This window comes from Carlito syrichta, unplaced genomic scaffold, assembly GCF_000164805.1.
Source record: "Carlito syrichta isolate Samal-C Ts95f unplaced genomic scaffold, Tarsius_syrichta-2.0.1 Scaffold302717, whole genome shotgun sequence".
Classification (NCBI taxonomy): Eukaryota; Metazoa; Chordata; class Mammalia; order Primates; family Tarsiidae; genus Carlito; species Carlito syrichta.
Window position 1 is genome coordinate 181,036 of NW_007246813.1, and position 24,630 is coordinate 205,665.

The following is a 24,630-nucleotide window of genomic DNA, read 5'->3' on the forward strand; positions in this document are numbered from 1 at the left end:
GTTTAGGTCTTTGATCCATTTAGAGTTAATTTTTGTGTATGGTGATAGGTAGGGATCCCGTTTCAGTGTTCTCCATGCAGTCAGCCAGTTTTCCCAGCACCATTTACTGAATAGGTTTTCCTCTCCTCAGTAGTTGTTGTCGGAGGCTTTGTCAAAGATGAGTTGGTGGAGGAATTGAGGCTTTGCTTCTGGAATCTCTATCCTGTTCCATTGGTCTATGTGCCTGTTTTTGTACCAATACCGTGCTGTTTTGATTACTGTGGCCTTATAGTAAAGTTTGAAGTCTGGAAGTGTGATACCTCCTGCTTTGTTTCTTTTGCTGAAGATTGTTTTGGCTATTCGTGGTCATTTATGTTTTCGTATGAATTTCTGTATTGTCCTTTGCAGGTCTGAGAAGAATGATATTGGTAACTTAATGGGTATTGGCGTTGAATCTGTAGATTGCCTTTGGTAGGATGGACATCTTAACCATGTTGATTCTTCCTATCCATGAGCATGGAATATTTTTCCATTTGTTTGTGTCTTCTTGAATTTCTTCGAGCAGTAATTTTGAGAATTTTGTAACTCTCGTTGTAAAGGTCTTTCACTTTTCTGGTTGGGAAGATGCTGTGGTATTTCCTTTTTTTGTGGCCATTGTGAATGGGATTGTGCTTTTTATTTGGGTCTCTGCCTGCTTGTTGTTGATATATAGGAATGCAACTGACTTTTGCACATTTATTTTGTACCCTGAGGCTTTGCCAAAGTCCTTTATCAGTGTCAGCAGGTTTTTGACAGATTCTCTTGGATTTTCAAGGTATAGAGTCATATCATCAGCAGAGAGGGATAACTTGACTTCCTCTTTTCCTATTTTGATACCCCTGATTTCCTTCTCTTGTCTAATTGCCTGAGCTAGGACTTCTAACACAATATTGAACAGGAGGGGTGAGAGTGGGCAGCCTTGTCTTGTTCCAGTTTTCAGGGGAAATGTTTCCAGTTTCTGTCCATTTAGCAATATGTTAGCTGTAAGTATTTTGTAAATTATTAATACATGTTGCTATTGAATACTTCTCTTGTGGTAGTACACTTGATTCTAGCATTTAGTTATTGAGAATAGTAAATAAAAATGGATAACTATCACATGGCAATGTTAGTAATAAAACTTGGGTTGTTACCATAACACTATGCCATGAATTTTAATATAGATTTTAATATTTTATATGTGGCATTTATGTTGCTACCATGAAGTCAGAATTACTGTTTACAGCTCTTTTGACTGTTTGTAGCCTCAAGATGGTCTGCAGACTGTCTATATCATAATCACTTCAGATGGGGTTTTAGAATCTGTGTTTGCATTTAAGTATTTTTGAGCACTTATTATATACCAGGTGTTGTGGCAGGCATTGAAGGATACATTAGAACAAAAATCAGATAGAGTCTCTGAACTTACGGAGCTGATGGTGTTGCCAGGAGAAACATATTAATCAGAGAATCACACGGTGATCCTCTGCAGGAAAGGTATGTGGTGCCATCCACCTGTGTATTAGGGATATTTGTCTAATCTGGGAGATACTTGAATGACTTGAAGGTAAAGAAGGAGTTGAAAGAGTGTTTTAAGCAGAGAAACACCATGCATAAGAGACTGTTGGTGGGAAAGAACATGATGCGTAAAAGAACTGAAGGAAGATTTGTTGACTGGAGCACAGAAAGCTGGCGGAAGTGTGTGGAGCGATAGGTAGAGGGCACGTCATACTGGGTCCCTTCCTAGTCCGCAAGAGCGTTCCCAGGAGAAGGGAAGCCATGAAGGGAGGGAGTGACCTAGTCTGAATAATTTCAGAAAGCTCCTTGGCTCCAGAGTGTGGGTAGAGAGCAGCTTGAGTATTTGGAGACTATTGGAAGGCTATCACAATAGTTGAGGGAAGGCGTGATAGTAACCTGGATCACAGTTGCTCTTTGGAGAGAGAGCAACATGGAGAGCTTTGAGAAGTGTTTCCAAGGTAAAATGAGAGTACTTGCTACTGAATTTGTTTTGGAGGGCAAGAGAAAGAGGAGAAAGATCAGGCTTTTGATTCAAGAACCCTGGAAAATAATAAAGTGACCATTTATTGGGATGAAGACTGGCAGAAAAGTGGGTTTTAGGGAATGGAATCAACTGTTCTCCTTGGAATTTGTTAAGTCGGGTCCTCAGGTAAAGCAGCTATGTATGTCATTTTGGAGCTTGAGTGAACTGTCAGATTCTTCCTTTTGAAGTGAATAGAACTGTATTTATTTTTGCATGTTACCTTTGGGTTTGAGGTTGCCTTAGAAATTAAAGACACACCGGGTGTGAGTGCTGTTCTGGATGCATAGACAAAGGCCATTGCTGGCAGTGGAGTCAGGAAGGTAGAGAGGTAGGACTTTTTAAGAGGGTTTGGTGTTCTCTGAATTCTTGAATCCTTGTAGGTTTGCTCAAAAGCTGCTTCTGTCGCCCGGTTTAGGGAAGCCAGGAAGTTGCAAGAGGTTCAGGACACTGACAGTAGCCCAAGTCATTAAGTGGCGTGTGTGTGTGTGTGTGTGTGTATGTGTGTGTGTGTGTGTGTGTGTGTGTAGTGGTGGGAGCTGGTGGTGACAAAGAAGGCAGGCAGTACAGAAGGAAGGACACTGAGTTCAGGACCTTTCTGGATTTTTCTCCCCTGTGTGTCATTCAGTCCACAGCACAATTTTGCAAGGTTGGTGGGGTCCTGCTTTTACAGATGAGAAAAGGGGGCTTGGAAGTGATATACACTAATGCCACACAACAAAAAAGTGACAGAATTTTGTCACAGGCTTGGCTGGTGGTATAGAAGCATTTCCTCATTGTGTTCTATGGCATGCTAAAGGGAGTATGCAGAAAGGGGGACTGTGACGAAGTCTTTTTGAGGAAGTGTGTTATGCACCTCTTATTGCAGAACTTCTGAAATGCCCACTGGCATTGTGACACTCAGAGAGCAGATATGGGAGGCGTTGTGGCCTATATCCCTCACCCCTCAGAGTGACCTCTAGAGAGTAGTGTGTAATACCTGTTTGTGGAGGCTCATTGATAAGAAGATACTTTCCAGACTGATGCCTGTGAGCCACTGCAGACTTGGTCAGGACTTCCGCGTGCTATTCAGCAGTCACAGGGGGGTCACATGGTGCCTGGAGCTAGAAATGGAAAGCCTGTGGGTTTCCCTCACTTGTCATCAGGACAGGAATTGCCTTTGAAAGAGCCAGTCCTCCCCCTTTGATGTTGCTCTTCCTTGGGGCTTGGTTCCAGGCCTTCTGCTTTCCTGAATCTATGTGTATGCTTGCACAGTGAGTGGGTGAGTTGAGAAAATTCTCTGCTGGAAGTGACAGAATATCCAACTGAGTTACTCCTTAGAATCTGAAATCTGGGGACAGTTGAGGACCCTGGCAGTAACTCAATGATTAGTCCCCTTTTTTTCTTATGTCCTGAACCAAATTGGCCCTTTGTCCTCGGGTTTACTGCTTCTGATTGCAAGATGGCTCTCTTAGCGTTAGGCTTCACAACCACATTTGAAGGCAGGAGTAGGTGGTTGGGTAGGTTTGACTTAGCAGCTAAAACAGCTTGACTGGCTCTGTCCACTTTTAAATCCATAAAGGAAAATACTTCCTGGTAGTCTCCTTTTTTCTGTTTGAAATGGGTTTTGTGACTACTCATAGCTGCAAGGGCAGCTGGGAAAGACTTGCATGGCATAGATGGATTCTGATCTTTTTTCCGGGGGTAAGCACAGTGTTTTTTCTGTTGGCAAAAGGCAAACTGGGGGTTGGAAGGCTCTTGGGGGTGTCTGCCTTGGTTGTCTTATGAGACTTTATTCAGCAAATGTGTGCTAGTGATGCCCCCATCTCCCTGCGTCTCCCGAAGAGTTCAGTCCACATGCCAGTTCCTCTCAGATTCCCTCAAGGGTCAGCCTGGGACGTTGACTCCTCCCTGCCTTACTGCCTCCACATCCAGTCCGTCTGTAGGCCCAGTGGACTCTTTCTTCCTACCAAGTAAATGACTGTGTGTGTGTGTGTGTGTTTCTGACGCCAGCCCTGTTGTACCTCCCTCCCTCTTTTTTCTCTCCTGTTTTTCTTATTAGCACCTTCTTACTGGTAGCAATTCAGTCTTATCTCTAGACATTTAACATTTTATTTTTCTCTTTTGGTATATAGGCTTATGTTTCAACACGTACACATTCATGTAACCACCTCTGTAATTCTACATGTAACACACCCATAAAAATTCTCTTGTGTTATTCGTTTATAGTTAAAGCCTCCCCTGTTTGTAACTCCTAACCCTAACCCTGGCCATCACTGAACTAGTCACCTTTCCTCTATTTTTGTCTTTTTTGATAATGTCATGTACACTGGAATCATATTTATGCAGTCTTTTGAGACTGGCTTCTTTCACTCAAATAATAATGCCTTTGAGATTCATCCAAAGTGTATGTATGAATAATTTACTTCTTTTTATTGATGGGCAGTATTCTATAATGTGGACACACCACAGTTTGTTTAACCATTTAATTGTTGAACGGCATATGGTTTGTTTCCAAGTTTTGCCTATTATGGATAAAGCTGCTATAAACATTTGTGTGTAGGCTTTTCCCCTGATTTAAAAAATTTTGCCAAAATATAATTAATACAGATTTTACCATCTCAACCATTTCAAAGTTTACAGTTCTGAGGTAATAAATACGTTGATATTGTTATGCAACCGCCACCACCATCCATTTTAGAACTCTTTTTATTTTGTAAATCTGAACCTCTGTACCCTTTAAATAGTAACTTTTCATTACTACTATCTCTAGCCCCTGACCACTACTTTTCGACTTTCTGTCTCTAGAGTTTGGCCTTTTAAAGTACCTCATGCAAGTTGACAATACAGTATTTGTCTTTTTGTAATTGGCTTGTATACATGTTTCTTGTGTGCACATAAATCTTCATTTCTCTGAGATAAATACCTACGAGTGCAGTTGTTGGATTCTATGATAGTTACATGTTAGTTTTTAAAGAAACCACAAAACTTTTCCAAAATGGAAAAGTTTACACCATTTTATATTCTCTCTAGCAATATGGTAAGTCCAACCATCTGCAGAGTTTGAGTTAAATTTCTGGGGAGTTGACTCTAGTCACTGTTAGATTAGGTGTTTACCCTTAGAGTAGTCATCATTGGCTGATTTGGAAAATAATGGTTAGCAGTAAGTACCACTCCTGTATGCATTCCTGTGGATTAGGGTGGATATGGAGAGAATATTGAACTCTCACTCATAAAAGTTGGGCTGGGTAGAAAATATAGTAAGTGTCTGCTGCAGAAGTGGTTTTGAATTCTGTGTGTAAACCAGAATAAGCTGAAGAGTGCTTCATAATACAGATTCATGGGTTTCATATAGACCTATTGAATTGAAATCTGTATTTTTAACAAGAGCTCAAGAGATCTTTAAGTAGTCATGCTTCTCTCAGTTGAGGACCATTGGACTGTAAGATCTATGCTTTTTCTAACCTTTAAAAGTTTTAGAAGCATATGCTGTACTACATAAATGAAAAGCTTCCTATCCTCTTACATTTTTCTTTGGCCCTACGTTTATTTTTGTGTCCCCACTCTGATATCTAATTCTTTTTTTTTTTTGAGTTGGAGTCTCACTCCATCGCCCAGGCCTGGAGTGCAATGGGACGGTCATGCCCAGCCCAACGTTGGCCTGCTGGGCTCTGGCAATCCTTCCGCCTCAGCCTTCCAAGTAGCTGGAACTACAGAAACGCACTGCCATGCCTGGCTAATTTTTTATTTATTATAGAGACAAGGTCTTGCCAAGTTTCTGGGCTGGTCTTGAACCTGCAGGCTCAGGCAATCCACTCGCCTCTGCCTCTCAAAGTGCTGGGATTACAGGCTGAGCCACCGAGCCTGGCCTTTTAATTCTGTTTTTTATTTTCTCCTCCGTCACTGGTTTCTATTTTGTGTATGTATGCATTGTTGATTGTTACTGATTGCTGTGTTCTCTGTTCTTACTTAGTCCTATAGTTGTAACGTTGTTTCTAGGTTCGCTCTTCCTCTACTGTGTAAAGTATTCGCTCCTCAGCATTCATCCTTCATTTCTTTTTTCATACCAAGTTATATGTATCCTATTCTTTGGGCAGATCTGAATCCCTCTCACTGATGATTCTTACTTTTTAACAGTAAAAGTAGAAAGCAAGTATCAGAGTTTGATGGAGGAACTTGTAAATTTTTTGTTTAAAGGTTGATATTCTTAAGTAGGCTCACTCTTACAGTTTTATTTTCTTTTCTTTTCTCACAGGGAAGAAGAAGAACGTCTGAGAAATAAAATTCGAGCTGATCATGAGAAAGCCCTGGAAGAAGCAAAAGAAAAATTAAAAAAGACAAAAGAGGAGATTCAAACAGAAATTCAAACAGAAAAAAATAAGGTAGTCCAAGAAATGAAGATAAAAGAGAACAAGCCACTCCCACCAGTCCCTATTCCAAATCTTGTAGGAATAAATGGTGGAGACCCAGAAGATGATGACATAAGAAAGAAAAGGGAAAAAATTAAAGAGGTAATAAGTTGAAATTTGTGATATGAAGTGATTATGGATATGTATTTTACTGGCTCTCTCTCTCTGTAATATATATATATTACAAAATTTATATATAAAAAACCAATGGTGTCACACTTTGATCTTTTTGGTTTTCCTTGTCTTACTGCAGTACATTGTAGAAAAGAAGTGATGAGAATGTACATAATAGACTTTTCCCCCCTGACTTTAGGGGTTAAGTGTACAGCCTTTTTAAGTATGATGTGTCAGCTGTAGGTTTATTGAAGTTGTCCTTTATTAGGTTGAAGAAATTTCCTTGTAGTTTACTGAGAGTTTTTATTATGAATGGGTGTTGAATTTTGTCAAATGCTTTGTCTTTCTTTGTGTCTAGATGATTGCATGATTGTTTCCTCTTTATTCTGTTAACATGGTGAATTATATTAATTGGTTTTTGAATGTTAAATTAGTCTTATGTTCCTGGGATAAACTGCATTTGATTGTGTGTAGTATTGTCCTTAAAGATTGCTAATGTTTGTTAAGGGATTTTGCATCTGTGCTGAGATACATTGGTCTTGAGCTTTCTTGTGATATTTTTGCCTGATTTTGGTGTCTGAGTAATGCCGGCTGCATAAAACAAGTTGAGAAATGTTTAATGAATAGTGTACTGTTAAGTGAATAGATTTTTGATACACCACAGTCTACTATTATATAATTCAGCTGATACATAATTAAATACTCTGCTTTCATATAAACCTCAGAACTCTTTGGGTCGTAAGAGACTAGATTCAAACTATTTGAGTAAAAATATTTATTAGATTAGTGGTTCTAAACTGTGGCTTCAGACTTGACTGAATCCAAGTCTGTAGATGTTATTGTCAGTAATATGCATCTGTCTCTGTTTCTCTCCTTTTGTTGGTTTCATCATGTTGGGAGAGAGTTAACCCATATCAGCTCCAGGATTACATATTACATAGACCTTGAAATTGCAAAATGAGAAAGTCCCTCTGTTTCCCAGTATCTGTAGTGATATACGTAAAAAGGACTTGATTGTCCTTAACTGAATTACATGAACCCAGTCGTTTTGTCTGGGGCAGGGTTTGACCAGCTACAACCTGTGGGCCAAATTCTGCCTGCAGCCTGTTTTTTAAAAATAAATTTTCACAGCCATGCCCATTTGGTTACCTATTATCTAGGACTACTTTTGTACAACTGTAGAGTTAAAGTTTGCTGATCTCTCTGGTCTAAGGATAAGGAATTTTCTAGTTAATTAGGGATAGAAGCAGAATCTCTTGATTGATAACTCTTGTCATAATCAGTGAGGGAAGGGAGTCATTCACAAAAGGATTGGACATTTCTTAAAAAGAAAGAATGCTCAGACATCTGCCTCCCCAAGAAAAAGGACTTGTCTATTATACCTGTTTTTTTCCTGTTATATAGTTACATGTGCTTTCACATTGATAAAAATGTTAATTTAATAATATACTAATGGAGGAGAATGGGCAAGGATATAGTAATAAACCCTAAATTTTGTGAAATAGAAAAATAACAGTCAGAAACATTTAATTGATGGACTATAATTTTTCTGTCTTTAGATGATGAAACATGCCTGGGATAATTATAGGACATATGGTTGGGGACATAATGAACTCAGACCTATTGCAAGGAAAGGACACTCCACTAACATATTTGGTAAGTTTGCGTTTTTCAATTGCTCTTCCATTTTCTGCTTCTGTCATTTAAAACAAGATCTAATTATTGAAGTACTTTATAAAATTGGAGTATTTCTATGAAACTATAATTTGACGAAACTTTTTTTTTTGCAAGTTTTAGTCAAGATTTAGTTCCAGGTCCTTTGGAATACTCAGATAATCTGGTAGATTATCTGTGTACATATGGATACTTTAGTCATTTAGCTAAGTATTTTGAAGCTTTTTTCTGTACTTTTTTTCTTTAATGTCATGAAAGATAGGTACCTACTTGTAATTTTTTCTTCAACACAGTACAAATTCTGATACATTATAGAGAAAGAGGGACAGGATAGGAAATTCCAGTAGTGCTATGTACCAAAAGAAAAAAAAAGTAACATGCCCAAAGTGATTTGCTTGGTAAATTGAGTCGGTTATGTTGTACATTCATAGTTACTAAGGAAGAATGAGCAATGAGTTGTGTGACTGAAGTCTTGAGGACGAGCTGTGTTCATTTCGAGTTTGTTTACTCTACTTCTCTTGAGCTTATTCTTCTTGTAAAACTTGCCTGTTTAACCTACTCAAGGTGTAACTTAATTAATTCAACGAATGACTTTTACTAAACCCAAAGATAGGTCTTGAAAAATGTCAAGCTACTCTTTGTAGTCTTCACTCTTTTTCTCCATTTTAAATTCTTCTTGATGTTATGATTATCTTTTACATAATGAGAGATGAAAGCCAGAAAATTTTAAGAGAGTAAAAAGACACACAAACTGGTCATATGTAGTATAATTTTCTTTATTACTTATAGTATGCCCTCACAGTAATCCAAATAGCAGCAATTTTCTTTGTGATATTTTGAAAGAATTTTTCTAATGCTATGATTTCCCTTATAATTTGTTTGTTGTTGCTTGTTTTTGGTCAAAAAAGAAAATGTTTATAACAAAAATTTCTCCTGGGTTTGAGAGGTGGTGTGGTGGAGGAGTAAAGGAAAATAATTTCTTTAGATAATCAGTGACTGATAGAGATCTCATATTTACTTTGTCATGTGATGAAATAGAGTGTATTTCCCCAATGGAGGTTATAGATTGGAAAGTTCCCATTGCTTTATAGATGTCACAATATGAGGCATTAGTGCAGTAAAAGACATTCTGTTTATAAGACATTGAAACATACTATCCTTTTAAGTAACTATTTCTTTGTTTTAAACTCAGCGGTAAACTGTACCTGTTTTTAAAGGATTGGAGTATAAACATGCTGAAAAATAAGGATTAGATGTTAATTTTTAAATTTTTTTCAAATACCTAATGCGTTAACATTTGTCAAATAGATTCTGGTCCTGATACTGCTTTAGTAAACCTTAAAGATAGAGGAAAATTAATTTCAACCATAGGAAGCCCATTGTGAGAAGAAAATTATAGTGAAGTGGTAGAAAAAACAAAAATAACAACAATCTGCTGAATTTTCAGTAGTTAAAATTAGGTGATGTTTTTATTAAATGTTTGAGTGGTTGCATTTTTATTTATTTTGTGTTTTTTGTTTTACCTTGTCCACTTTTAAAAAATTGGGGTTAATGTTAGATTCATTGTATAGTTCTTGTTGTAGAACCGTCTCTTGAATTTATTATTTTGACAATTTTCTTTATTTATAATTCATCAACTGCTGCCTTTAGCTTTTCTAATTTTTATATTTTGTTGCCCACGTTTCTTTTTCTTTTTTTTACTTAGTAGAATGTTGAATTTAATTTCATTTGTTCTTATTAGATAGTATAACTGTTTTAAGTTATAAATTTCTCTGAGAACTGTTTTAGTTGAGTTCCGTGTTCTCATACTGAGCTTTCATGATGTTTTTCATGTTCGACAATGTCATAGTTGTGTGACTTCTTTGAACCAAGGGTGGTGTCAGGGCTGTTCTTTTTTTCCTGTTGAAGTCTTGAGCTGCCGGGATAAGGCATCGTAATCACAGCTGGTGGTTTGATGATGCCTTTTCTTCCTTCAGCTCTGTAGTTCGTGGCACTTGGTTAAACTACCCAGAACTGGTACAGGACAGGTGGGCCAGGCTTTTTTCCATTCTAGAGCAGTCAGCACCTTAGAGAAATATGTGTTTGTAGGACTGCATAAATCATTAGATAACAGAGGAGCACAGCTACCTGCAAACATTGAATTAAGAACACAAACAGTACTTTCAAGGATTTAAAATAAGCTCATTAAATGTTTTGGAAGAGATGCTAAAATAAAAAGATATATATTCAAGAAATTATGCAGGAGATGTGGATATAGGGGTAGTTAAATGGCTTGATAAAGTGATCTTTTTTTTTTTAAGCCAGGATCTCCCTCTGTTGTCCAGGCTGGAGTGCAGTGGCATGATAATGGTTCACCTGGGCTCAGAGAGTCTTTCTGCCTCAGCCTCTTGAGTAGTTAAAATTACAGGTGTGCGCCACCATGCCCATTAATTTTTTGATTTTGTCTAGAGATGAGATCTTGCTATGTTGTCCAAGTTGGTCTCAAACTCCTAGGCTCAAACAGTTCTTCTACCTTGGTCTTCCAAGGTTTTGGGATTATAGTCATCAGCCACCGCTCCCGGCCAAAGTTTTTATCCTTTTTTTTTTTTTTTTGTGACTTAGAGTCTCACTCTGTCTCCCAGGCTGAAGTGCAGTGGCATGTTCATGGCCACCACAGCCTCGACCTGATGGGCTCAGGTGATCCTTCTGTCTCAGCCTTGCAAGTTAACTGGAACTACAGGCACGTGCCACCACGCCTGCCTGTTTTTTCTTCTTTTAAATTTATTGTAGAGATGAGGTCTCACCAAGTTGCCCAGGCTGGTCTCAAACCCGTGGGCTCAGGCAATCCTCTCACCTCGGCCTCCCAAAGTACTGGGATTATAGACGTGAGCCCAAAGTTTTTATCTTAATAAAAAGCTGAAGAACAAGAAAAGTGAGAGGAAAGTATGTAGTAATCCAGACTAACTTTCTAGAAAATATCAGCACGAAGGGAACTGAGAAGGAAGAAGACCAAGGAATTGATCAGAGTGTATTGGAATATTTCTCTTGTTAGCTAAGGGATATATGTATTGATAAGTTGAAGAAATTATTAGGAGCACTTGAGCAAGAAAATGACATGTAAGTTAACCATCATTAGAACAAATTTGTATAGCTTTAAACCATCAGAAGAAAACAATTTTTACCCACTACAAAGAGGAATGGGAGAAGAAAGGAAAAAAATAGTGAATGGCAAATGTGAATTAAGTAATAATTGAATGCTGACCGAGAAAACCTGTTGATAAGACAAAGCTGTTAATGTGTCAAGGAGATCACTGCCTCACAGTGTTAGCCTTTCAGAGGGAGAAGGACAAAATTGAGACTTTAAGTATGGTTTAAGGTGGATCTTTCAGTTGGGGGGTTGGGGACAGGAGAGGGGACAGTTATGATTGGGTAAGAGTCATGATATACGAGTTAAGAATTGGTAAGAGAAGGATTCATGGGCAGGGAGTGCAGAGTATTGAAATGTAAACCATCAGTTTGAAGACTTTCTGAAGAGTTGATGAGTCTTTCAGAAAGTTCCTGGAATGAACAATAAAATTTTCTTAGAACTTTTATCTTTCTGGGCAAGAACTGCTAGAATAGTACATTCGTGTTGATGAAGACAGTGCAACAGTAAAGCCATGTTAGTGTAAGCAGTAAGCTGTGTGATGATTTTCTTTTTCAGAAGAAAGAAATAATAATTGCCTTCAGGGGACTCGGGATAACCTGTCTGTTCTCTGTTACTTACTCTTTTACTATGCTACTGAATTTTTTACAGGTAGTAAAACTAGATGTTTTGCTATTTTATTTCGGATTTGTGCAGTTATTCATAAGATTGGCTTGTTTCTTGTCTTACGTTTTCATTATCTGGCTTGCGCATCAGTTAGGTTTGCTCTGAACTCATTCCTCCTGCCTCCCTTCCTCCCTGTCTCCTCCTCTTTCTCCCTCCTTTTCTCTCTTCCTCTGTGGGACATTTCTTTTATGATCAGGATTCTTTCGAAAGTGGGTGCGTCTTATTATTTTGATTTTTCTCTGCTCATATTTTGTGCTGTGGTTTCCCTTTTCAGTATTATTTACATGCTTTTTGATTGTTTAAGATTATTAAGTTTCTGTTCCATTATGGATAGCTAGCCTTGTTACACATTTATTATTATTTAAATTTTTTTTTGTCTTTCTTGTGAATTTGGACCAGAAAGACATAGTTTCCTTATGACTTGGCTTGTCATCTCGAACAACCCTCCCCTTTTCTTGAATTAATAGTCTTTTTTTTCCTATCTCAATTAAGTAGATAGATACCTCATATTCTGACCAGGCAGAATATGAGAAAGAATTATTCTTTTAGTTTTTTTTAACCTTCCTATTAGTTACAAATGTGATGCTGGGTGAGGTGTGGTATAGTTGCTCCATGGGCTCATGATTGCATCAGAGAAAAGAATTTCAGAGTGAATCCAAAGTAAAGTTTAAGAAAGAATTTATTTATTTGCATGTTTGTTTATTTATTTTTCTGACAGGCAGGATGCTGCCTAGGCATCTAGGTTTTATTATTTTATTTTTAAATTTTTTATTTTAAAGATGTGTGGGGTACAGTTCAGGGTTAGGTATACAAATGTTCATTATGCGGGTGCCCTTGTTGATGAGGTGTGTCCCCCCATTCCCTGACAGTTTCCCACTACTGCCAATCTCATTCTTATAGTAGTATAATAATTGTTAAAGGTCTGCTTATGAGTGAGAACATGTGGTACTCAGTTCTTTGTTTCTTGATAGATCACTCAGTATTATAGACACTAAGTCCATCCAAGTTGCTGTGATGTTCATAATTTTGTCCTTCTTTATGATTGTGTAATATTCCATCGTGTACATGTACCACATTTTTTTATCTGGCCTTCTTTCTATGGGCAGTATAGTTGGTTCCGTGTTTTTGCTATTGTGAATAATGCTGCAGTAAACATGTATGTGTAGGTGTCTTTTTCTTTTTCTTTTTTCCAGAGGTAAGAAAGCAGGAGTTTATTCTGACAAAAAAAAGCTCCCAAGCGGGAGAGGACCTGGAAGAGGGTTGCCCAGTATATTTTTTGTAGAGTGATTTGAGTTCCTCTGGGTATATTCCCAGCAGGGGGATTACAGGGTGGTATGGAAGGTTGGTTTTTAGACCTTTTAGGAATCGCCAAACTGTTTTGCACAGAGTTCATACTAGTTTACACTCCCACCAACAGTGTAGAAGTGGTCCCTTTTCACCGCATCCTCTCCAGCATCCGTTGTTTTTTGAGTTATTGATGATGGCCATCTTGACTGGAGTTAGGTGGTATCTCAGTGTGGTTTTCATTTGCGTTTCTTTGATGACTAGTGAGGCTGAGCATTTTTTCATATGTCTATTGGCTGCTTATATGTCTTCTTTTGAGAAGTATCTTCTCATATCTTTTGTCCACTTTGTAATGGAGCTGCTTGGTTTTTTTTCTTTTCGGCACATTTAGTTCCTTGTAGATCCTAGATGTTAGGCCTTTGTCAGATATACAGTTGACAAATAATTTTTACCAGTCTGTGGGCTGTCTCCCTACTCTCTTGATGGTTTCTTTGGCTTTGCAGAAGCTTATCAATTTGATGAGGTCCCACTTGTCTTAAATCTTATGGCAAGAGCACTTGGGGTTTGGATCAGGAATTGGTTTCCAGTTCCAATTTCCGTAAGGGTGTCTCTAAGGCTCTTATAGTTTGTTTAAGGTTTTAGGTTTAGGTCTTTGATCCATTTAGAGTTGATTTTTGTGTATGGTGACAAGTAGGGGTCTTGTGTTAATCTTCTCTATGTGGTCAGCCGGTTTTCTCAGTACTGTTTACTGAAATACGTTCTCCTCTCCCCAGTGGTTGATAGTGGAGGCTTTGTCGAAGATGAGTTGGTTGAGGAATTGAGGCTTTGCTTCTGGAATCTCTGTCCTGTTCCATTGGTCTGTATGCCTGTTCTTGTACCAAGACCAGGCTGTTTTGATTATTGTAGCTTTATAATGAAGTTTAAAGTCTGGGAAGTTTAAAGTCCCGCCTCGGCCTCACAGAGTGCTGGGATTCCAGGCGTGGACTGCCGCGCCAGGAATTCTGGTTTGTTTTCGATGAAGCACCGAGGCTGGGCTTGGGAGCTCAGCCTCGTCATCCCATCACTTTGCTAGGTGGAGGCCAGCGGCTGGCCCATTTTGTTTTGTTTTGTTTTGTTTTGGCTGAGGACTGTTTTGACGATTCGTGGCCATTTGTGCTTCTGTATGACTTCCTGCATTGTCGTTTCCAGGTGTGATTCAAATGCTGCTGGTAACTTAATGGGTGTGGTGTTGAATCTGGAGATTGCCTGGGTAGGATGGACATCTTAACGATATTGATTCTTCCAATCCATGAGCACGGAATACTTTTTTCATTTGTGTCATCTTTGATTTATTTGAGCAATGTTTTATAGTTTTTGCTGTAAAGGTCTTTCACTTCTCTGGTTAGGAAGATGCTAGGGTATTTCATTTGTGTATGTGTGGCTATTGGGAATGGGATTTTGCTTTTTATTTGGGTTTCTGTTTGTTTGTTGTTGGTATATAGGAATGTGACCGACTTTTGGACGTTTGTTTTAAACCCTGAGACTTGGCCAAAGTCCTTTATCAGTGCAAGGAGGTTTTTGACAGATTCTCTTGGGTTTTCAAGGTTAGAATCATGGCGCCTGCAAACAGGAATAACTTAACTTCCTCTTTTCCTATTTGGATACCCCTGATTTCCTTCTCTTGTCTGATGGCTCTAGCTAGGACTTCCAGTATTAAGTTGAACAGGAGGGGTGAGAGTGGGCATCCTTGTCTTGTTCTGGTTTTGGGGGAAATGGTTCTAGTTTCTGTTTAGCAGTGTGCTGGCTGTGGTTTTTCTCGTAGATGGCTCTTACTAACTTGCGGTATGTTCTGTCTATGCCTAGATGTTCGAGAGTTTTTATAAGAAGGAATTTATTAGATAGAAAAGGGGCACACTCAAGAAAAAGCAGCGTACCTTAAGAGAAGGGGCACATGCTTGCCTTTGACAAGAAGCTTTACATACTTTAACAAGGGTGATTAAGCACACTATGAGCTAATTGCTGAGGACTGCTCAGGTATCTATCTGGTCATGGGTTTTGATTACCATCTCTCAACCCTTTAAGGTCACAAGGAACTTTTAAATAATGAAAGTTACTGCCTAAGTAGATTTGGCCCTCCCCCCCCATCATGTCTGTGCTTTGGGTAATTCTCTACTGTTTTTATGACTTACTGTACTGGTAGATCCACATTCCAGCTCACAAAGTGGTCAAGTCTGGTATGCCTAGTGGTTGGTGGAAGGTCGTATACCAATAAGAAAGATATATGGATGCTTCCCCTATTTTAATTTAGACCTGCCTGCAAGAAACTTATCTGCCTCTAAGCTATATTGGCTAACCTGCCTCAAATATGTCATCTTTAATAAAATACATTAAACTATGTATATTATCTATGCAAAGGAAAAGTGAGCATTGTTGAGTATTTGTTTTCTTCCTTTAGTTTGCTTTTGTATATATACAAAAATTAAAATAGATCTTGTATGAAGGAAATCTTTTTAATGACAGCGTTTTTTCTTCTCAAATATAGGAAGTTCACAATTGGGTGCTACCATAGTAGATGCTTTGGATACCCTTTACATCATGGGACTTCACGATGAGTTCCTAGATGCGCAAAAATGGGTTGAAGAAAACCTTGATTTCAGTGTGGTGAGTATACAATGGATGATTAATCTTTTAAGTTTATGGTGAAAAGACATGGTGTCTAACTGCTATGAATGAATGTGCCCTGAAATTCGTTTGTTCAAATCTAATCACTGATGTGGTGGTGTTAGAAGGTGGGGCCTTTGGAAGGTGATTAGGGCATGAGGGCAGAACTCTCATGCATGGAATTAGTACCCCAATAAGATGGGCTCCAGAGAGGCCTTGCCTCTTCGGCCACGTGAGGTCACAGCAATCCCAAGGGTGCCGTCTGCGAACTGGAACCCCTGGAACGCAGGCCCTCGTCAGCCCCAAGTCCGTGGGCTCCTTGCTCTTGGACTTTCCCGTCTCCGGAACGGTGAGGAGTAAACATCCGTGTTGGCAGGCCACGAGGTTTTTGGTATTTTGTTATAGCAGCCTGAACGGCCTTAGATACTGAGTATAATAGGTGTTAGCGTCATATTAGCACCTTAAAGAAATCCTACTATTAAATGCTCTTTCTTCTTTTGGGGACTATACTTGTTATTTAATTTTTGCCTCAAATTTTCACCATCTTCTACTTATCATTTGCAGCAGTGTGTTAGATGCATTAAGGCGACAGTGGGGAAGGGGTGCAATGACCTAGAAGTATCAGGAAACCGTAACTACTTTATAAATAAATGTTTCTTTTTTGTAAAAGGTTTCATGATTTGGCACTGCTTTGGTGAAGCTTCATAGTTAGGCCTGTGCCCATTGTTCCAGAACTTCAGCGTAGTTGTTAAGTGCTACTGCTTAAGTTTTAAGTCTAGCACAGCTTCGGAAAGGTCCTCCATTATAAAATTATTATTCTGTTATAATATTGTGAGGATTATTTGAGGCAATCTGGGACATATTAAGTGCTCCATGATGGATAGCAGTTATTTTTATTGCCACCAGTCTTCACTTACATGAGGTGTGAACGCTTTTGTTATGTTCATTATCATCTTTTGTGGTAATTGTACTTGTTCCTTTTGACTGTAGTATCCTTCACTCCTATGTGTGCTCTTTGACAGACTCTTCGTTATTTAAACTGCAATTAAATCCATAATTATTTCTTCTCTGATGCCTTTCTCGGTGCTAACTAGACAAAAAGCTATTTACTTTCTTTTAATATTAGTCTAGCATTTGGACTTAACTAGAACAGTTTTTATTATCAGTTAAATTTAGGTTTGGCAGTGAGTGGGACAAAACAATATAAAATAGTTTAAACGAGATAGATGTTGATTTTTGTTTTATGTAAATCACATACTGAAGTAAGCAGTTCAGGCTTGGTGGGAATGGCTCCTTGATCATCAAGGACCTAGGATCCTTTGTGTGTTGCTCTGTTAACTTTAGTGTGTGTCTTCAAACTTGCGGTTACAAGATGGTTGCCCAAGACCCAGGTATTTTATCCACCTTCCGGTTGACAGAAAGGAGAAAGAGACAGAGGGAAAGACAGGTGACTATTCTTTAAGAATACTTCCCAAGAGGTAGTCACCCCACTTTTTGCTTGTAGACTTTATTAATGTAGCCCCAGCTAACTGTAAGGAAAGCTGAAAAATGTCTTCTTTTTCTGTGTAGCCCTTACAGATCGTACAGTTGTACTTTTTTTTGAGTCAGGGTCTCACTCTGTTGCCCCGGCTAGAGTGCAGTGGCACGATCACGACTCACTGCAGCTTCGACCTCCTGGGCGCATGGGATCCTCCCCTCTCAGCCTCCTGACTACAGGTGCATGCCACCATGCCCAGCTAACTTTTTTATTTTTTTGGAGGAGTGAGGTCTCACCATGTTGCCCAGGCTGGTCTCAAACTCCTGGGCTTCAGCAATCCTCCTCCCTCAGCCTCCCAAAGTGCTGGGGTTACAGGTGTGAGCCATTGTGCCTGGCTAGATTATACTTTTTGTATCTTTTAAAATAAATCACTGTTTCTAGGTCATGAAGATAGATATATTCTTATATTTTATTCTAAATGTTTTAAAGTTTTGCTTTTGCATTTAGTCTTTAATCCAAACAGTTTTTTTCTTTCTTTTTTTTTTTTTTTAAAAGCTACAGCGTTTTGCTCTCTCTCTCAGGCTGGAGTGCAGTGACATGAACATGGCTCATTGCAGCCTTGATCTCCTGGACTTAAACGATCTTCTCCTGCCTTGGCCTCCCAAAGTGCTGGGATTACCGACTAGAGCCACTGTGCCTGTCTGAAATAGATTATTTTATTTTATTTTATTTTAATGTAGGGTGAAATAGGCCACTGTCAGTTGATCCTGGTACCATTTATTTCCTTACTATTTTTACGTGCCACATTAGTCATATGTTAGTCATCATAGTTTAGTTTTGTCCCTTAGCTTTTTTCTTTACCCCTACATTAATACTAAACTATCTTAGCTACAGTATGTTTTTAAGAAGCTTGATATCGCTATCTGAATCTTGTTCTATGAGAAAGTTTTTTTAGTTCTCAGCCCTTTGTTCTTTCAAGTTCTGGAAAACTGTTGAAATTTTGATGAGGATCACATTTAGTTTACAGATTATTTTGGAGAGAATTAGCATACTCTTACATCTTACATACTCCAGTTCATTAACATGGCAGCTTTATTTTGGCTGATAATTCCCTTGCATATCATTGTATCAGTCAGGGCTCAATCTGGAGCCAGAACCATATCATTTATTTTAACTAGAGGTTTTAATGTTTTGAATTGCTCATCAAATAATGGAGAATCGAAAAGGCAAAAAGAGAGCTTTGTGATAACAGAGATAGTAACTCTAGGAAACAAGAAGCAGCTGCCATCCAGGGGCGGGGAGAACAATGGGAAGAGGTTGGGAGCATTACACTTTAGTAGGTTGGGCTCTGCAGTACTAGTTCCCAGTACTGCCCAGGTGTTGCTGGTACCTTAGAAGCTCTTAGAAGGACTTTCTCAGAGCTGGGACTCAGAACTCTGAGAAGGGCACTCCTAGCTAAGTGCTTGACCTCTCTCAGCGGGAACAGTGAGGCTGGTTTGGGGATTGTGTGTGTGTGACAGTGGGACCAGTTACCACTGCCAGGCTGTGGAACCATGGCTGATGTGACACTGTCTAAAACAGAAAGTAAACCGGAAGGGATAAGTCTCTTCTCCTTCCTCCAGTCTTCCTCTTCCTTGTATTGTCTTTTAGGACTTTCTACTGGTAGGACCTGAGAGATAGTCAGCTGGTAAATGAAATGCATTTGTGGAGTTCCAACTCCATAAAACAAAGTAGAGTATAGAAGAATGGATTTGAGCCTGAGAATTTAATAATCAGCACAGTCATTTTTTTAATCCCTTTCAACCTGTCATGCTTTAGCTGTTTGTTGCATATAGTGTACATTTGAATTTTGTTATTTTTTATCTTGTCTTAGGGTTTTTTAACTGTTAAGTTTGAAATATTTGCATTTACTATGATAATATATATTTGGAGTTAGATCTCCCATCTCTTTTTGCCAACTCTGTTGCTGCTGTACTTTTCGTTTACTTGATTTTCTGTTTTCCTTCTTTATTTTGTATTAAATGGCTTCATGGCTTCTTTTTCTTCTTTAGTTTATCATTTTTACTTCCCATATCTGTTAATTTCGTAGTTATCTTTAAAGTTTTCATATGTATGTTTATCAGAGTATTAGTTTCTTATCTTCCTTCTGAAGAGCATAAGGATTTTAGAATGTTGTCACTTAGCTTATCTCTCTCTTGTCTCGTGTGTCTTGTCAATTATTGTCTAGTCCCAACTTATATTTGAAATATCCAAATTAAGTAATGGATAAATAAATGAATATATAGATTTATTGAATGCCTCCTTTGCAGTAGATTCTGTGGATACAATAATGAACAAAACAGTCTTTTTTTTTCTTTATTTTAAAGATGTGGGGTACAATTCAGGGTTAGGTATACAAATGTTCCTTATGCAGGTACTCTTGTTGATGAGGTGTGCCCCTCTCTCCCCTGGCAGTTTCCCTCAACTGCCAGTCCCGCCCTCCCCCCACTCCTGGGAGTTTTCTACTAATGCTAATCCCTTTCTTATAGTATTATGATAATTGTTCAAGGTTTGCTTATGAGTGAAAAACAGAGTATTATCTCTTTCTTTTGTTAATACTGTAGTGTTGGGAGCAAAATTATAAACAAAATTAAAGTCACATATATTACTGTGATTATAGTATATTATATAGTATATATAGTATATATATACTATATATATAGTATATATAGTATATAGTATATAGTATAGTATATTACTGTGATGATATATTATACATATATATCAGGTGATTATAGGTGCTGAGGAGAATAATAAAGAAGAGTAAATAGGATTTGAGCATGTGGTGATGGCGTGGCTACTGAAAGACTCTTTGGTAAGGGGCCGTGTGGGTATAAGTCGCTTTTAATAGATACTAAAGCTGAGAATAGAATTAGAGGTTGGTTATTATTTTCTCTTAATCTTTTATTTATTCATTTATTTATTTTGAGTTAGAGTCTCACTTTGTCGCCCAGACTGGAGTGCAGTGGCTGCTCCCGGCCACCGCAGTCTCGACCTGCTGGGCTCCAGCGATCCTTCCACCTCAGCCTTCCGAGTAGCTGGAACTACAGGCGCGCGCTACCACACCCGACTGCCTTTTGATTTATTGTAGAGATGAAGTCTCGCCAAGTTGCCCGGGTGGGTCCCGAACCCGCGGGTTCAGGCAGTCCACTCTCCTCAGCCTCCCAAGGCACGGGATTACAGGCTGAGCCACCGAGCCCGGCATTCTCTTAACCTTTTAAAGGTATAGTTCTGAGTGTCACATGTTCTCACTCATAAGCAGACCTTGAACAATTATCATAATACTATAAGAAAAGGATTGGCAGTAGCAGGAAGCTTCCGGGAGGGGAGTGGGGAAGCAGGATTGGCAGTAGTGGGAATTTGCATACCTCATCAACAAGGATACTTGCGTAATGAGCATTTTGTATACCTAGCCCTGAATTATACCCCACATCTTTAAAATAAAAAAATTAAAAGTTAAAAAAAGAAAATAAAGATACAGTTCTGTCGTCTTTTTTGTTTCTGTTAAGCTCTTGAAAGTGTGCTATCAATCTGTTTTTTAAAAGGTAATGTATTTTTTCTTTGTACTAATATTTTCTTTTTCACTTTATTCTATAACTCTATTACATTTATGTCTATGTGTGAATTCTTCTTTAAAGGGCTCATAATGTTTCATCAATCTGAGAACTTACACGTTTCATCAATTTTTGAATTTTTGAGAATTTTCAATTCTCAGTTCTTCTATCTGTAATGTCTCTTTCCCCTTTCTTCTCTCTCACTAGAACGTCTCATAACCTTTTGTCTCTCTAGTGAGGGATGTGAATTTTATGAATAAAAAATATTTCATTGTCATATGATTATATAGTAATTAGATGATGTGCGTTAATTGTGGGAAATAATGAAGAGTAAGGGGTATTAGTGATGAAAGTCACTATTTTATATTAGGCATTATATTTGGCATCTTATTTATTTATTTATTTATTTATTTATTTACTTATTTATTTATTTATTTATTTATTGAGTTGGAGTCTCACTCTGTCACCCAGACTGGTGTGCAGTGGCCGCTCCTGGCCACCGCAGCCTCGACCTGCTGGGCTCCGGCGATCCTTCCGCCTCAGCCGTCCAAGTAGCCGGAATTACAGGCATGCGCTACCACGCCCAGCTGATTCTTTGATTGATTGTAGCGATGAGATCTCGCTGCCCAGGCGGGTCTCGAACCCGCGGGCTCAGGCAATCCACTCACCTCAGCCTCCCAAAGGCGCGGGATGACAGGCTGAGCCACCGAGCCCGGCTGGCATTTTATATTAGGCAAAAATATTTCTGATTAGGTGACTTTTGTTCAGAGACCTGCAGAAAGGGATAGAGTGATTCATTCAGTTACATGAAGGGAAGGCATCCAGATACGAGGGTAACAAGTGTGAAGACTGACATAGGAGCTTTGAATTTGGCAATTCTGGGCACAGCAAGTAGGTCTGTATAATTAAGTGAGTCAAAGGGTATTAGTAGGAGAGATGTTGAAGAGGTCGTAGGGGATCTGAGCGTGTTGGGTCGTACCGGACATTTTATTGGGTATACTGGGCTGCCATTGTAAGGGTTTGCACAGAGTAGTGACCTAAACTGATAAAAGATTTAGAAGGCTCACTCTAACTGTAAGATGCCGAATAGAGTGTAGGGAGGAGGGTGACCACGAAAGCAGGGAAACTGGTTAGATTAGATAGTTATTGCTACGGTTCTGGTGAGGGATAAAGGCCCTACCTCCCTCTTCTTTCTCATATTTAGTTAATATCTACTATGTGCCCTGTAGTATGTTGCTATACATGAAGTAGTATTAAGCATTCTGCTTTCAGGGGTAGAGTGGGATGACAATTATGCTATGAAAAATTAACATATTGTAAAAGTTCTATATTGGAGAACTGTGCTTATGTTAGCAAATGATGTGTTCTGCCTGTGAATGTTGGAAAGACTTTAGAGTAATACATTTTCTTTAAATTCTTATTAAAAAATTAGTTAAGAATGTTATATTTATATTAGTCAGTTGTATAAATTCTATGAATTCTTGGATCATATTCTCTGTTGCTTTCACTTTCTTTCCATGTGTTAGGATTTTCCATTAATATCTATATCTATATCTAAATGCAAACATATAGACTATGTAGCAATGTTATTAATATTGCCAGATTTCCTTCTGTTTGTTTGCTTTTTAATTTTCTTGAGTTTTTTTTCTTATAGGTAATTTGCATTTTAGGAAAATTTCAAGTCTATCATCAGTGTTTTAATCAAACCTATTGATTTTATGCCTACAAAGTACCTACTTTCTCAAGGAAGTTCATATAGTCACATTTTCTTCTACTTCTTTATTTTTTTTTACATTTATTTCTAAATGATTTAGATTTTGTTTGGATATATATGTGAAGTGAGTATTTACATTAATTTCTTACCAGGTTTCTCAACATTATTAACTGAATAATCCATCTTCTTACCATTTTTTTGATGTCTACGTTAACACTTATATATACCAGGAAAATACTCAACAATTCATGGGAAGAGCTAGAAGTAAGAATTGTGCTGTAGTAGTTAGAATAGAAGGACCACCAGTAGAAAGGGTGCTATTCTAGAATCGAGATACAGAATTCAAGAAGTGGTGGCTTTCATGAGGAGGGGACAGTGAGCGACATATTAAACATCTCGATAACTTCAATCATGTACTGTGTAAGGTACATGAAAATGGCTTGTTGGTTTTGGCAATTTGGAAACTGTGGTGGTAGTAATAGAGGAGTTTCAGTGACATTAACAAACAAGAGGTAAGATTGCAGTTGCATGAGAAATGGAGATACAGAACATGGAAAAACATCTTTCACAGTTTATTTGTGAGAAATAGATGAAATACTGAAAATAAATTAAAAACTATAAAGCGTTATGTATTTGCAAATATTTTCAATATGTTTTCACAGAATTCAGAGGTGTCCGTGTTTGAAGTCAACATTCGATTTATTGGAGGCCTGCTTGCTGCATATTACCTTTCAGGAGAAGAGGTGAGCAGTCAAGCAACACATTGTTTTGGGAGGAGGGGTTATGAATGGAGTTTAATAAAGGGAAAGATTTCCTTAGCAGCCTATGGTTTTCTAAATTGAGTAATATCAAACTAATCTAAAGGTTTGCTGAAAGAACCAGATGCTTCAGGCAGTACTGTTCCTTGGGAATCACGATTTTTTTGTTGTGATACTCTCAGTAAAACATAAATTCATCACAGGTTCTAGCTTTATATATGTCATGTCTCTTGTGCAATACTGATCCTTCCTCAGGATTTTGCCATTGCAATTAAATGGTCCAAGCAAGGGGGGAAAAGAAACTAAGAAGATCAAAATTAAGAAATGAATTTGGAAGAATTAATACATATTCTGCCAAGACCACAGAGGTTCACTATTAAAATTTCCTGTTTGGAAATTGAATGCAATTTATTTGTGGAAATAATAATAAGAAAAGTAATAATAAGTAACAACTCTGAATTCGTTCCCCTTTCTGGATAGGAGAAGTACACATGGATATACTTGGGTATATTGGTAATAGTACACATGGGCATACTTAAGACCTCAGGTAACAGGGAAGCAGGTGTGGGAAATTCCTTTTTACTGTTCATATGGTTAAGGAGTGGGGTTGAAGAGTAGGAGAAAGAGAAATGAAAAGAGGTTCTATTTGGTTTTTTTGAGAAACTGCTTTACCCATATTTAGGATTGGTTTTTGGGTCTAGATAATTTGTAAGAGCACCTTGTAAATATAAAAAAAATTATCTTTTGTTGCATGTATTGTAAAGACACACTTTAATGTTGTCCTTACTTTGTTCAGTCATTTTTAGGGTTTTTTTTTTTTTTTTTTGTTCACTGATAATGGCTTCTAGGTTTTGGTCTTTAGAAAGACTTTGTGTTACTGCAAAATACAAATTTTCATTTTTCTTCTGGATTTTTATGATGTATGTTTGTATTTGAATAATCCATCTATCTTTGCATGTTTTTCTATATATAGAGTTGAGGTATTTATGTACATTTTTTTTTTTTTTGAGTTGGAGTCTCACTCTGTCGCCCATACTGGAGTGCAGTGGCCGCTCCCGGCCACCGCAACCTCTACCTGCTGGGCTCTGGCGATCCTTTCGCCTCAGCCTTCCAAGTAGCTGGAATTACAGGCGCGTGCTACCACGCCCAGCTAATTTTTGATT

The 24,630-nt window shown here is 38.2% G+C and overlaps 1 protein-coding gene across 1 annotated transcript in view; it reads left to right on the plus strand.

Moving 5' to 3' along the window:
- Positions 1-24,630, plus strand: part of LOC103259417 (mannosyl-oligosaccharide 1,2-alpha-mannosidase IB-like) — a gene marked incomplete at its 3' end in the record, with an annotated part of 96,494 nt that overhangs the window by 39,181 nt on the left and 32,683 nt on the right. Inside the window, exons 2-5 of the mRNA XM_008057080.2 lie at positions 6,270-6,525; positions 8,097-8,193; positions 15,807-15,925; positions 23,372-23,452. Of these exons, the coding sequence (XP_008055271.1) occupies positions 6,270-6,525; positions 8,097-8,193; positions 15,807-15,925; positions 23,372-23,452 (553 nt within the window). The remainder of the gene's footprint in view (positions 1-6,269; positions 6,526-8,096; positions 8,194-15,806; positions 15,926-23,371; positions 23,453-24,630) is intronic.